This window comes from Bemisia tabaci, chromosome 2 (assembly GCF_918797505.1).
Source record: "Bemisia tabaci chromosome 2, PGI_BMITA_v3".
Lineage (NCBI taxonomy): Eukaryota > Metazoa > Arthropoda > Insecta > Hemiptera > Aleyrodidae > Bemisia > Bemisia tabaci.
The window spans coordinates 42,435,997-42,451,417 of record NC_092794.1 but is presented as its reverse complement, the minus strand read 5'-3'; the positions used below and the strand labels follow the sequence as shown (position 1 = coordinate 42,451,417).

The 15,421-nt window shown below is 40.5% G+C and overlaps 1 protein-coding gene across 1 annotated transcript in view; it reads right to left on the bottom strand.

The window, feature by feature from the left end:
- LOC109040107 (POU-domain protein pdm3) overlaps window positions 1-15,215 on the bottom strand; it is a 74,500-nt gene extending 59,285 nt beyond the window's left edge. The window contains exons 1-2 of the mRNA XM_072297337.1: window positions 14,733-15,215; window positions 3,419-3,542 (exon numbers count right to left, since the gene is read on the bottom strand). Of these exons, the coding sequence (XP_072153438.1) occupies window positions 3,419-3,526 (108 nt within the window). The 5' untranslated portion in view covers window positions 3,527-3,542; window positions 14,733-15,215. The remainder of the gene's footprint in view (window positions 1-3,418; window positions 3,543-14,732) is intronic.
- Window positions 15,216-15,421: the final 206 nt, after the last annotated feature.

The window sequence follows — 15,421 nt, the reverse complement described above, 5'->3', positions numbered from 1 at the left end:
TTACGGCGTCGCAGACATCCTGTCATGCTTACCGTCCTACCTCGAAAATTAATCAACGTCATTTTTCAAAAACTCCGGTGACTTTTCGTCTCTATTTGAAGAATATTCTGTGAAAATTTTAAGGGATGATGTCGGGTTTGGTCTTCTCCTCAACAGTGAAATAGCGGAGATTTTAAAACACCGCAACCGAAATACGCATTTTTGCTGTCCAACCATTGAGCAGACATATCTTGAATTTCTAGATTTACAATAAACTCTTTAGAGTTTTCCGTGTTCTTAAATTCAAACTTCCCGCTCGCCAGACATAAAAAAAAAAAATCACCGCTAACCTACCTGAAGAAAATGTGACACAGATTTAGTTGTATGCCTTACTAAGAAATAATGCTTTTAAGAACTGCAGAATTTTTCTTGATTAGACTACAGATAGCGAATAGTAGAGGAGAAAGGAAACTGCTCACAGACAGAACTATTGATTTACTGAACGATAGTCAAACCGCGTTTAGCAGATGGGAACTAAGCCACATCAGCTAATGCTAAATTTAAAAAGGCAAATTAAATTTTTAAAGGAGAATTTTTGTGCGGGCTCCTTTGAAAATTTTAAGAAATTTGCTCCTGAAGATGCAGAGAATTCATTCAGATTTGCAAAAAAATAAAATCTGCACAACCGTTTTCATGTATAACATTAAATGGACTGCATTCTGCAATTTGGATCTATAGATTTTAGCCCGGTTTAAAAACAACGCATGTGCCATTAGTTTCTCTATGCACATGAGTGTTTTTCCAGAAGAGCCAGAATTCATAGGTCCAAATTGCAGAATGCAGTCCAAATTGCCTACTTAAATTTGGCAACAGTTGATGTGGCTTGGTTCCCTACTGCTAAAAGCTGTCTGATTAATTGTCGAGATTGAACTATTTTTAATGGTGGATCTGACCTACCCAAATATTCACTCATAAGAGTGATCACCCAATTCAAAATGTTTCGGTGGCGCCCCACGCGTGGAGAAAATTCTCATCACATGGTAGGAACGCTTAAGATGTTTTGCATTTCCACTCTTGGAATGAGAGGGCACCATTACGTTTGTTAACACGGTGAAATCCAAGGAGCACCCCTCCCTTGGGCGCCCGCGTGCCCCCTCCCTCACACGCCGAGTTATGCCGTCTCTCTCTGTTTCCACCCTTTCTCTGTCCCCCTCCCCCCGCCTCTCCCCGGGCGGCGCGCAGCATCCAGAGGTGCTAATGAAGTAAGGTCCGGTCCAAGCGAAACTCCGCCAGTGGCCACTCAACAATGCCGCTGATCGATACGGGCAGCAGGGATGACTTGCGTCCCTTCCAATGGCCACCCCCTTACACCAGTCTTATCAAGGCTGCTTTGATTACACCCCCACCCTTCCCGAGCGCTGCGCTGCCCCACCCGCGAGACCGGGACATTAATTATATCAGCCCGTTTTAAACTCGCGCAATTGCGAGTCTCTATCTTGAGCAACTGCCCGGCCAACCCCCGCTCTATTCGCTGAGCTTTGTTCTTCCCGTCGTCTTTCGCTCTTATTGCCCGAGGTGGTCTCCAAAAAAAAAATCATTGTACTAAAAAATCATCAGCTACCTTGAAGGGTATGGATTCGATCGACATGAGTCAATCGAATAACAAGTGTATGAATTGATCAAACAATGAAAACGTGATCAGGGTATTTACTAGCCCGGAATTTCCGGGAAGTCCGGAAATATTACGGATTTTGAGAGGGCAGTCCGGAAGTCCCGAAAGAGTGCGGAAATTCTACGAGAGGATCTGGAGTTTTTTCCTTTATACCCTGCGTGTTTTAAATAACGCCTAGAAAGTATGCAATTCACCTGCGCATTGATTTTTAAAGTGGTGTTTGCTAGCGAGATCGCGATTGTGCAGTCATGCAGTCAATCTTCAACCCACCCATGAAATTTTGTGTCGACGTCATTTTTTCGCAATTCGAACGAGAATTTCAAATTTCCGACATTTTTCGAATTAATCATTTCATTTATCATTATCATTTATCTCCCAGTCATTATCAGCCGTCGAAAAAGAAAAAATTAAAAAAATCTAAAAAAAACAATGCTACCGATCCCTGGTCATTACAACTCGTCTTCTCGCTGCCATGACCAGGGATCGGTATAACATTGGTTTTTTTTTTAAATTTTTTTAATTATTTCTTTTTCAGCGGTTGATAATGACCGGAAGACCGGTCGAAACGTCCCGTGTTGTGTAAATTTTTGTGTTTTTCAGCCTCGTCCCAGCTTTTTCCCGACCTATTTTATATCTATGTTTTCGGGCTGCCATAGTGTCCATTTATGTAGATCTTAGTGTAGGTATAACTACAAGAATAAATTGGAATTTAGAGAAATAGATGATGATGACGATGGGGCAAATACTTGACGGTAGACGGGAGTGCGAGGCTCGACAAAAGAGGTTAAATTGAGGAGTTACAGGGTAAAATTGAATCGGCGAGTGGCAGTGAGTTTAGCCTAGTTGAAGGAAGAGGTTGCAGGAAATCACCACTCTTCAGCCGCTCGTGCACTCTTGGTCATTTATTTCTCTAGTTACCCACTTAGTAGTTGCTAGTTGCATTTCTTGTCGTCTTGTTATCGTCATTTTATTAGCCTTCACAGCTCAGTGGCCCAGTCTCCCTTACGTCACTTTGCTAAGCCACCAAGTAACGCGCAGAATAAGATCATCCGTTCAGGTGGTTTCATAGACTTTAGCAGAGCACCTATATGAGGAGAGTATGGGCGTATCGGAATATGGAGTTCCTATAGAGCCCAAAAGGGCAGCCAACCTGTTACCACGGAAAACACAAGATAAATTATGTTATGTGTTAGGGAAAGTAGAAAATAAAGTAACCTCCACGAGAGAGAGAGAGGGGGGGAAAAAACATTAAGAAATGGCCCGAACTGCATGTAACAAGATGGAGAAATGGTACTGGGTCCACAAAATTTCGCGGGGAAAACTGCAACTGGGGTTCACCGGTTCAAGCTGCGGGGAGGCGATCATGAGTATTGGTCAGTAATGGGGGAGGTTGACTGAATGAGCGAAGAAAGGCCTTGGAACTTTCTGCTCGCCTGATCAATAATTTGTTATCCTTTTATTTGAGGGGTTTTGACTGCTTGGAGGACAAATACGCATAAGCGCAGCTTTTGAAAAATTGAGATATTACTGATTTCGAGTACAACTAGTCTTAATACATATTCTGTGAGAAAATAGCTCCCAATTCCAATTCCAAGGCATCAAAAAGTCAGTTTGAACTTTCTTTTCGCCATAAGGATCCATGTAATTTTGGAACTTCAAACACGTATTCCTCGAAATAGCAAAAACTGCACTCATGCTTCTTGTCCTCCAAGTCCCCCATTTATCCTATTCCGAAGCATGCGATTTAAACTAAGGAATGGAACTAACCTCTGATTTAAGGAGATGAGGTTGTCCGGGGCTGAGTACAGGTTTATGAATCGACGCTGTTACAGTCGCTAGCATATCTTCGCCTGTTTTCGACAATTCTTCAGCCATGCCGCTCCATCTTCGCCTGCAATCAGGAATCCAAAACAAACAAAAAATCAATTGATGACATCAAAAAATCAAAATTTGAACAAATTGTGCTTCAATGCAAAGGGTCTGTCCACTAAATTTTTTAAGGGAGAAAATTGCGACAATCTTCATCCGACTATTCTCACCCTCCCACGCATGAAGCGCCGAGAGTCAATTGGACTGAGTTAAGCAGAAAGGAGCCAACCCACATTTTGGAAAAAATTGAGTTGTGAGTGGTTTTGAACTCAACCACTGCTCTACTATCTATCGCCAAAAATTCAAAGTTTTTGTTGGAGCAAATTTTGCAGAAATTGAACTTGAAGTTTATCTTTTACATTGAGTCTTATGCAGAAGCTGAACTTCAAACCTCTTTTTCTCGGTTCGATTCCGATGTGGCTTGGTTCCTTTCTGTTTAACTCCGTCCAATTAACTCTTCTGCAAGAATTCACCATCACGCCGGATTTTGGAGAGATATTGACAATTCTCCGATGAGTCAATTCGTCGTTCTCCCACAAAAGAATGTAACTCCATTTCAATGTTGCCAAATTTCACTTGAAACTTGAAAAAATCGCACTTGAACCAGGAGAATTTTGGGACTTTCCAATTGAAAATTCCACTGGTTTTTCCTCTCATAATGTCATGTTAAAATCGGACAATTTTTTAACAAAAACTGTACAGGTACATTCGTGTAATAAATTGAATTGTTTAAGTCAATTTTGCAACCTTCGAATTGAGTTCCGTTCCTTTGTCCGGGAAATGACGAGTTATTTGGCTAGCGTCTAATGGCTTTAAGGGAAAATAGAGCAGAGTATGCAATCAGAAATCGTATCAATAGATATACAAGCGTTCTTGATGGAAATTTCTGCAAATATCTTATTTCCTCTTTGACCTGTTATCAATGTCACGCCATCATATCATTAATTACTCAAAATATGAGGATCAGTATGAATCCAATCTACTTAATCAAACACAAAAAAGGGTAAAGTAAGCTAAAACAAATAGCAAAATACTTCGAGCGTTTCGGGGTTGTATCAACCTTCTCGTGAACTAAAATATGCAAAAAGGTCAAAAATTAATCAGACAATTTTTTTTTTTTTAAATACCGGATCCCCTGTTTATGATAACATAATAAACTCTGTCTCGAACTGTACTGTCATCTCGTTTGCTCACCTCGGTCGAAAACTCTGAGCGTAGCGTAGGGGCTACCATGAAAACCTACAATTCACAGACCGCACAAGCAGAAATACGGTCCAACTTTTTCGATTGTAGAAGGATTGGAATAGTGAAATTCCTCCCATTAAGTTACCAGTGCAGCAGAATAGTTCACTAAACCATGAACGAATTTTGACTTGTCAATTCACATTTCTGAAGGCAAATGACGCATAAAACACGACGCACATTAAAAACGTGAAAAAGTAACTCAGAAACCGAGAAATGCGCAGTTCAAAAAGCGCAACTTCTCCGGAAATTTGAAACGCCTCGCTCTGGCGTAGACAGAGAGATGTCATCCGGCATCAATCAGAAGCGAACACGGGGTTCCACGACTTCTGTCGAATGTCTTTCTACTCCTCGTAAATAGAAACAATAGGGAATTTGAGACGAGAGAAAAAAAGTTTTCTTCTGACGCGACACAAAATCAGTAATATTTTGAACAAAATTAGCACAGCAATATTCTCGTGACGGAGTAGATTGTTTGAGTCAATTTTACAACCATTAGAATGGGAACCCTTCGAAATGACGATATTTGATGCGGATAATTTTCCAGATACTTGCCAATTATGTGGACTACATTGATATTTTTTTTTGCATTTTTTTTTCTTTCTTTATCAAGCCTCAAATAATAGCCTTTTGGTTCATCCCAGCTTACCACCAGCCCCAGGTGACCATCGCCTGAGACCATCAAACTCAGGTCGCCTTGCCGAGAATCGAACCCAGGACCTCCTGATCATAGGACCAGCGTTACAACCACTACATCACAAGAGACCGGCTGATAATTAGAAACGATTTCTGTGGACCATCTAGGATATTTCGGCACTCTGTTTGTGCATGCACTGAAAAAAAAAATCTCTCTGTTTTTACTAAGAAAAGGGTAAAATTACCAAGAATTCAGGGTTTTATTTGATCCCAGTTTTTTCTTGGTAAAATTACCATTTATGGAATTGGCAATTTTACCGAGAAATCTCGGTAATTTTACTGGAATTATTGACTTTCTCGGTAATTTTACTGGACCCCGGTAAAAACGCCAATATTTTTTATCGACTATGGTAGAATTACCGAGATAAAATGGCAAAGTTACCGGGTATTGATTACCAATAAAAGTGGCATCCTTACCTGAGAAAAACAGTAAAAATACCGGTTTTTAGGTAAGCTTACCAGTCTGTCTTGGTAAAATTAACAATAATTGGTAAAAAAAGTGAGGTGGTAAAGGTACCAACGGACCTTCGTAAAAACGCCAAGAATTTTTTTCCAGTGTGTTATAGAAATTTCAAACTGTAGCCAAGCTACGTAGCCTGGTTTTCTTTTACCGTGATGAGATTTGTCACTGGGAATGTGACGTCATTGAGGACTCGGGATTATTTTTCGGGGACGATCTACCAACAGCGGAGCCGGGCCTCGAGTTAGTGGAGCTTGGAAGGATTGATTATGAGGCTTATATGGGGAGCGGGCCGGGTCGGGCCAGGATGCTAGTAATTTACTTCTAATGATGTCCTGTCAGTCTCCCTCAATGAGTCTCCAATTACGCCACGGCCCTAGCCTATGCTCAAGCTTTTATGCATTAAGGTCTTTATGTACCTATTTATAAGTTGCATTTAAGCATACTAAGCTCCAATCATCTCCTGACTCACCGCAGCTTCCAGTGCGACTTCCAATTCCTGCGCAACTACACCAAGATAGATTGCACCAAGATATTCTGTGCACCCTCCGGAGAAAAACAATGGACCACTCTGTTGTACCACCACCGAAATGTACGTAGTTTTCTTCAAAACTTCGTCAATCGAAATGGACCTCTAGAAAGGTATTACTTTTAAATGATGAATCCCAACGGTGCCGCCATCACATGTTTTGGATGTCTCATTTTATTATTATTTCGTTTTTAATAGGTACCTAGTGAGTTTTTTTGGATTGGGCCGAAATTTTGTAGAAAAATTTAAATTTTTTTTTTTTTTGGAAGATGTAGTTTTCTTCAAAACTTCATCAATCGAAATGGACCTCTAGGAAGGTAGCATTTTCGCACACGGATTCGGTTTACTTTTTGGATAAAGGACTGTTGTATCACTGTTGGAATTTGGACCAATCAGAATCGAGTATCTAATTTTCAACCAAATCCTGAAGAAAACGGGACACAACCCGGATTAGGTTCAAAAAAGCGCGCCAATTGGTCAATGCGACACGACTCAACCTATTATATAAAATATCCCACATATTATAATAGAAATGTGCAAAAATTTGTGCATTTTTACACTTTACTTCATCACCATCACCTCACCGCGGTTGTTGTTGCTCAGTTTTTGTTCTTGTCACAGAAGACCGGCATTTTACAAAAATTGATTGCCCTACGAGGTTTCTGGTGAAACCGTTCACTCCTGTCCACTTTTCGACCTACCTCCGGAGGTGGGTCGAGAAATTTTGAATTTGGTTCAGACTCCCGTTGCTGATGAGCTCAACAGACCAGTGGATTAAGTTGGATTGAAAAAAGCGTTTTTCATCAGAATTTGATCGAAAAAGTCAACCAAATCCACTTGCCAAAATTCGCCAAGTGGAGATCTCTTAATAGATCATCGACGTGATTGTTTAGCGTTGCCGATCATAATAGAGAAACTTGTCTTTTCTTATCAACATAAATGCCAACGTGAGTATTCGATGTATGTCTCTTTCTATGTTCCTTCGTGGTTTATATTGATCTGAAGACCGACTGATTTCGATTGTCAACACTCGACATAATCTCATTGACATTTTAGGTTGAGCCCCTCATTTTGATCGTGGAAACAGAGCTAAACTGCTGTTTGGTTCTGCATCGGGGAAACTGTTTCACCCGAACTTAACAGCCAGTTAGAGGGGATGATGACTGATGCTAGTCATCGGGAAATTTTGAATCTCCGAAAATAAAATTGTTTACCATTCCTGGGTACTAGTAGAGGGTTTCTATTGTTTCTGGGTTTTTTGGAAGGAAAAACGTCACCTTTCTCCTCCTTTTCACGTCGGGACGGTCGAACGCGTCTACGTTTTTCTTGTTTCCTGTTTTATCGGTGAACGTGTCGCACAAATTACTAAAACCCGCGACTCAACATCATAAGAAGAAATTCAAAAAGCTATGATGAATATATTTATTCATGACGAAACGTTGAGTCCCTGAAAATAAAAGCTCTCGCCGTTTCTGGGATGAAAATGGAAGGTCCATGCTATCGGACGTCATTCTAAAAAAATTGCAAAAGATGTTCTTAAGGTATAAAATAGCATAGTACCTATGTATCAGTCGGAGGCAGTCAATTGCCAGCAATTATCAAGCGGTATGCGTGTTTAATCGTCAAATTACAATTGGTCGCATCAAAATGGTGAAAATTTCATCGGCAAAAACTTCAACGTCACGGCTTCGGCTGGGAGCGCCTTCAGACCCAGCTGATACGCCCCGCCTTGCCAGAGAATTAGTTTAGTTGCCTATCCGAATCAAACCCAACTGAAGTCACTGATTTCACGTAACGAATGTGCGAGTGTGCCAGCTGATATCGTACATTTATAGAATGATAATTAAACGTTGGTGTTTGTTGTGTGTCCGAAACACAACCATTAAAGTATGCAGAAGATAGCACTTACGGCTGTCTTGCCTAACGATATCCTAGCATGAAAACGAAAAATACCCTTTTTATGTAATTAAAATAAAATCGGTCGAATTTTAATTATTCAAACGATTTCTAGGAGTCTTTCGGATGATTAGTGGCAATTTTACGAAGAACGGTGGCATATATCTTTCAATAAAATTTCCCGATCCGACGTTTTTGAGCCCGTTTTCTCAAAACTTCAATTTTGCACTTACTACTCTCTTCGCCATCACGGCAGCATTTTTCTCTCTTTTTCAGCTTGTTTTGATCATGGGAAAATAACTCTGGTAATATTGCGGCTGATAGGGGGGCCGTCCCCAAATTACGTAGCGCCTTTTCTCGGCATTTTGACTCCCCTTCCTCCCCTTTAGAGTGTTACCTAATGTAGGGACCAGTGTTCAAAACTCACCTCTGAGTTTTAGGAGCCATGTGGCGCATCAAAGCGATTTTTAGGCGCCATATTGAGATTTTTTAGGGACCAAATTGACTTTTCGTCTATGTAAGACGGCGCATTTAGTGAAAAGTTAGACACTGGAAAAAAACACATTGGATCTAGAATCTAGACTCATAAAAACATCGACAAGAAAAAATACTCTTGATTCAATTAGATTTAAGCTTAAATCAAGAACCAAGCCTCTTAATTTGAGCGGATTTCTTTTTGATTTAAGCTAAAATCTGATTGAATCAAAGGTCCTTTTTCTTGTCAATGTTTTCAAGAGTCTGGACACTGGATCAAATGCGGTTTTTGTCCGGTGGACGCAAGATGTTTTCGTAACAGAACTAGTAAGTAGCTGGAACTTGAGGAAGACAAAAGCACAAATGATGAAATCGTGAAGAATAGAAAAATCTTCAACTTGTGGTGCTTAAAATTTCGAATAATCACCTAATATGAAAATTCAGATTTTTAGGGTGCAATTTTTAGGGGCCACGTTGGCGCAGAGCCTTCATTTTCTAGGCGCCATGGCCAATTTTTTCGACGCATTTGGCGCGTTGGCGCCTGTGAGTTTCGAACACTGGTATATAGGGATGGTCCCTGACGTTTCAACGACCGACAGCTTCCACAGTGACGTCACAGCCAATAGCGTCATCATTCTTCCGGAGTGAAAAGCCGCGATTTTCCGGGCGCGGCTCCACCGCTTCCTCCGCCTGTTTACTTTCCCCGCGTCGAGGACGGCGCTTTGAAGAGATGGAAATATTTCCTTACTCCTCCCTCCCCGTTTCATTGACGGTCGTAGTAAGAATAGTACGGGTTTTTTTTTATGAATGAAATTCTCAGGAACGGGGACCCGGTGGAAGCGACGGGAGGGGGGGGGGGGGCTCCGGAACTGCTCGCGGTTCCCCTCCCGGAGCTCGGTTCTTTTTATGCCTCCTTCGGCGCGCGCCAGGCCGTGAGGCGGCTTGCGGCATGTCTGATATTTAAATTTCACGTGCACCTTGAGCATTAGCCGCTCGTGTGCCGCCACGGCGCCTTATCCCTCTTGTCACCCCTTCCTCTTCAACGCCCCTGTCCTTGTCCCTCCCTCGCAATGACCTCCAGGCTAAGAGCCGATCGCAAGTTTTTCGTTCATCGGGAGTGATTGTCCAGCTGACGGAATGATTCGATAAAATGTTCATTTTTAATTTATTTTTAATTGGACCGCGTTAAACAGAAAGGAACCAAGCCACATCAGATATTACCAAATTTAACAGGGAAAGTTCATTTTTTACGAGAGAACGTCTGTGCAGATTCCTTGGAAAAATGTATGGAATTTGCTTTGTATTATAGAGAAAACTCACTAAAATTTGCACAAAAATCCGCACAACAGTTTTCATGTAAAAAATTAAAGTGCCTAATTAAATTTGGCAATCGCTGATGTGGCTTGGTTTCTTTCTGTTTAACGCGGTCCAATTGTAGTAAAACCTCGATTATACGGCATAATGGGTCGCTATACTGCCGTGCTAAGGAAGAACGCCGTATGAATTTTCCGTCCGATTTTCCAGAGGATTTTCTTCGCAATGTAATCTTAAGTATCAGAGAATTTCAAATAGATAAAATATTCATTATGCGTTTCAAAAATTGACATTTTAAGATGGGAAATTTGGCAACTCTCGGATGTACATACGGTGTTTTTCCTCAGCACGCCAGTATACCTCGTCCCTATAAAGGCGAGAGAATTCGTCATTTCTTTGAGGTTGTGAACTATGTAACAACGGTGAAAGTACCAGATCATGTATCTCGTTTCCGGCGTTTAAAAATTTTTGCCCCCAATTTATTTTCTTGAAGGAGAACAAATCAATATCATTTCTTGACATTTTCACAGAGTTTTCTTCGTATAAAGGGGGAGAAAAACGGAAAATTTCGAGAATTGACGTTGACTAGTTTTCCATTTAAAAAATAAAGTATGACAGGAAGTCTACAACGCCGCAAATCGAGATACGTGGTCTGACAATTTCACCGTAGATATTTTCTATGTTTAGTTACAGCATGGTCGTTTTCGCCAGATTACTGTCCATCGTCTGGAGAAGAAGTATCAATTTGCGCGCCCTTTTTTTTTTTTTTTTTTTTTTTTAATCAGAAAGCGTGCTTTCCAGAATTGCATTGTTCTCATTTACACAATGCTCGGGTCAATATCACATTTTCAAGTAAAATTTGATCTTGCATGAAAGGTTGGTCGTGATGAGTGATCCTGTTAGCAATAGCGATCTATTGGCTTGAAGGGTCGGTTAAAAATGAATGATTGAAGGTGGTGAATTGTCGCCTTTAGTTAAGTTTTCTAGTTAGATTGCCCTCCAGAAAGTCCCCCAATTGACACTCAAGATCGTGAAAAACTGTATCAGGCCCACTGGAGAAATGATTATTTTCAATTCAAACGAGGATGTTTTGTGAAAAATAATACAGAACCCTAGGATTCTCTAGTCGAATTTTCTTTCCTGGGGTCTCTTTTCCGCGAACAGTTGAATTAAAAACTATCTGCATTATTTTATATGTTAGTCCATGGAATTTTCCACAAATTTTCTATTCTGTGCGAGAAACTTCCTGTGAAATTTCAAACAATTTTATTGATTTGTTCCAATCGGATTTTGAAATTTTAACATCAACGATACGTTTTAATACAACGATTGATCCGCGATAGCTGTCTTACATAAACCATCAGAAAAAAAGAAGAAGACAAATTCATTAACTAGCTATTTGTGAAGGGATGAATTTAGTTTTTTTCCTATGTGTATAAATAAATATTGAAATCTAAAGCCTAAAATTATTCCATTGCATCATCGTTGCATCCAGTGTTCGAAACTTACCTTTGAGTCTAAGGCGCCCTGTGGCGCATTAAGCTCGATTTTTAGGGGCCATAGAAGATATTTAAGGGGCCAAATTGACTTTTTGCAAGCATTTAGTGAAAAGTCAGGCGCAAGATGTTTTAGTTAAAGAACATGTAGCTGTAACTTAGGGGGGGGGGGGCAATTTTAAGGGGCCACGTTGGCGCAGAACCTTCGTTTTTTAGGCGCCATGGCCGATTTTTTAGGAGCAATTGGCGCGTTGGCGCCTGTGAGTTTCGAACACTGGCTGCATCGGAAACATAGAGCAAAGCTTCATAAGAAATTGGCCCAAACCTGCGATTAAACTATGAGTCATCGAAGAGACTTTTTATTTCAAATCTTCCATAACACAGACTACCATATTCTCGCTCGGAGGATATTCGTGTGAATCACGTGGGGCACTTTTACCAAGCACGGCACCCCCACCCCCCTTCTAAATTAGGTTGCGAAAAGTGAAAAACAATGAAAATGGGGATAAAAAGGAGCTTCCTACCATGACTTTAATAAGCAAAACCGCGGGTGCACCAAAAGAGGCGGGATCAAAGCTGAGCTCGACGTTGATTGGCCGGACAAATGGCGGGAGTTGTCAACCCGCCGAGCTCTCCCAGGTTTGAAATTTCGCTCCGTCTCTACGAACCCGCTTTCCTCCGCTCCCTCCCTTTTCGTCGCTCTTCTGACGTAAAGGCGTAACTGGCGTTTCACGTGAGCCCTGTTTTACATATAAGTCCATGCTTTCTAGGGCTCATGCGGAAATCGAGAAACGTCCTGACGTCAGAGGAGTGACGTTTTGTCGGGTGCATACACTGTTCACTCGAAATTGTCCCCGCCATGTTTAAAAATATTAGGAGATACTTGCGAGGCTACGAAATCGTAGCAAGTTCAAACCGCTCAACGTGACTTTCGGTGATCAAATTGAAAAAAATTGCATGATTATGCAATCCACCTCTGGACCGTTTCCAGAGGAGAAATTGCAAATTCATCAACTCGGCTGCATTTTTGCATACTTAATTATCCTCTCGGAAGGAAATGTCCTATCAATGAAATGGATAACAATTGCATCGTTATTTTTTTCATGAAAATAATGTCATCGATAAGCAGAGGAGTTGGCTTTTCTGTGATAAATTGATGACACATCGTGTTCGTAGGATAAACGCCAGTAATGGATGGAAATCCATTCGAGGGGTGGCACGTATATGTAAAGTTAGTTAGTTCATTTTTTTATAGATATTCAGCATCTTAGGCTATTATTGACGACTTTACAAAGAATTTGAAAGATGGGTGCTTAAACAAAAATGCAGATTTTTACATTAAGGGAGGCTAAAAGTTTCAGTAAAGTCGATTTAAAATAAATAAATACATATATTTAAAAAAGGTCGGACACTACTTTCAGTAAAAAAAATCTTAGAAAATACTCTGGTTGCAAATGATTCCGTAGTATCTTCAAAGACTAAATTTTCCGAATGAACACGAAATTTTAATACTCCGCATCAATATTCAAATTTAAAGGTAATGTTTCATTGAGATCAACGAAAATGTTCAACTTCAAACGCGCTCATTTCGGAATCACAATAATGTAATCTCCTTCCTTCAGATTAACCTGCTCTATGGGTTAAATTTTCGGCATTACCACAATTGGCAGACACTGAAGAACACATAATCAATCACAGAGGATGGTTTTTCGAAGAGTAGCCAATAAGTATTGAAACTCTCATATGATAAAACTAACTTGAAAACGTGAACTTGATACCGTTTAAGACAGCTTAGTGTTTTAAACACATGTTAAACTAAAACCCTACCATAATCTGAGTTCATTTTGCGAATGCTATTTATTCTGATGAGATTATATCGTTGGGACCATATGCTTTTTATTTGAAATATGTTTTTATTTGTATTTAAAAATAGGTCTTGCAAGTGCTCCCTCTTAACTTTATTGGGCCCATGACTTAATTCAAAGCTTCTCATAAACTGATCCAAGAATGGAATATAAGAAAAGTGAGCGACACTGCTCTTGAGTGAATTAGACTCTAACTTATGATTTTTTCCAAGCGTTAGCCTTAAAATAGACCTCTCAGGGTTTACTTTTTTCATCGTACGAGATTAAAGTTTGTGCAAAACTAGTAATGTACACACATTTGTTTTGATGCGATCAATTCTAGTTTTAAAGAATAAGCTGTATGCCAAAGGCTTTTTCAAGGGTTCGAGAGTATTTTTTTTATGTCCTCATTTATCTTTTGACTGCACCTTTTGTTTATGAATTTGTAGAGGCTAGTCGGCTCGAAAATTGATCTCGCTCAACTGTTCGAAAACTATGGACACAATTCTTGCTTGCGAAAATACCTAAACTTAAAGTTTAAAATAAGGCACGGTATGGCTGCAAGTAGTACATACATTGAGAATAGGTATTCATGCATCAATAAATAAAAAAGAGGAAAAGAAGATAATATCAAAGCATAAAACCTCCACTTTTTGATCAATGTTTAGCCTAAAGTCATGAAAAACTTTTATACGAGAATTGGGTTTCCAAATTTTCAAGGAACTAGATGAAAATTGCTGTGTGAAAAGGGGCCTTAATTATATTCCGTGAGAACATTCTCTTTGACTTTTTACAAATCCATGATGAAAGAAAATCGGCAAATTTGTCGCAAGTTTGACAAAAAAATCTCAAGAATTGAAGGAGATACGAATCGTGTGGTTCCAGAACAAAAATTCTTAGCTTTTAGAAAAATTTGGCTTGAGCTTTTGCAAAAAGTTAAGGAAAATTTTCTTCTGGAGGATTAGGTCCCTTTTCACAGACCCTGTCACGAATACAGATACAAGCAATTCACGAGCGAAACGTTTGATCACGTAATAGTGAGAACATAGCATTAATGAAAGTAATGAAAGATAATATTCAAGATTTGAAAACCCAAAACATATTTTATAGATACCGTAATTTTTAGTCAACAAATCTGCCTTTAACGAATCATTCAACACGTGCATGGATTCAAGCTCGTGGTCTAATAAATCGACAAAATTGACTGAAAATCGAATTCTACTCAAATTCAATTTTAAGAAAACAAGCGACTCCACCTTACCTGATAATCAAGATTTCTATGTACAACACCGCAAAAGTGAGTCAGCAATAATCCCCAACAACCAGGAATTTCAAAGCTTTAAAAAGAACCATGCGAGAGGAGCAACCGATGCACACCCATGAACGTTTATCACTCGACCAGGAGCACACCCTCAAAATCAAACGTGCGTCCCATCGCGGGATACTTAAAAACTCTCAAAAACGCACCGTTTCAATGAATCTTTTTCACGCAAGAAAGTTCGATCGGAAATCAACCGATAGGAAAACACGTGCGAGACGACGATTTGGAACACTGGCTGGAATGTTTACCGGGCGAGTTTGGGGGTAGTCGTGACCACGGTCAACATTGGCGGAATGCGAGGATGTGAGTTATGAATTATGAATGAGGCGCCGGCCGGGGGTCGCTGGAGCGAGAGCGCAGTCAGTGGTCACTGAATCACTGAACCCGCGCCGCGAGACGTATGTAGCTGGGTCTCCGCGGGCCCGCCAGCTTCGTTCGACTTCGGCATCTTCCGGCCAGCCGGCAAGGAGCCGCTCCGCTCCGAACCATCCCCCACCCCCCACCACGCCGCCCACCGCACAGTGCACCCCTAAATTGCACTGAGGATCCCACTCCGAGGGTTACTTATAATCAGGGTGTCTACGAGTCCGGAAAAACCGGAAATGGTGCTTATTTTTTAAGGGCGGTCC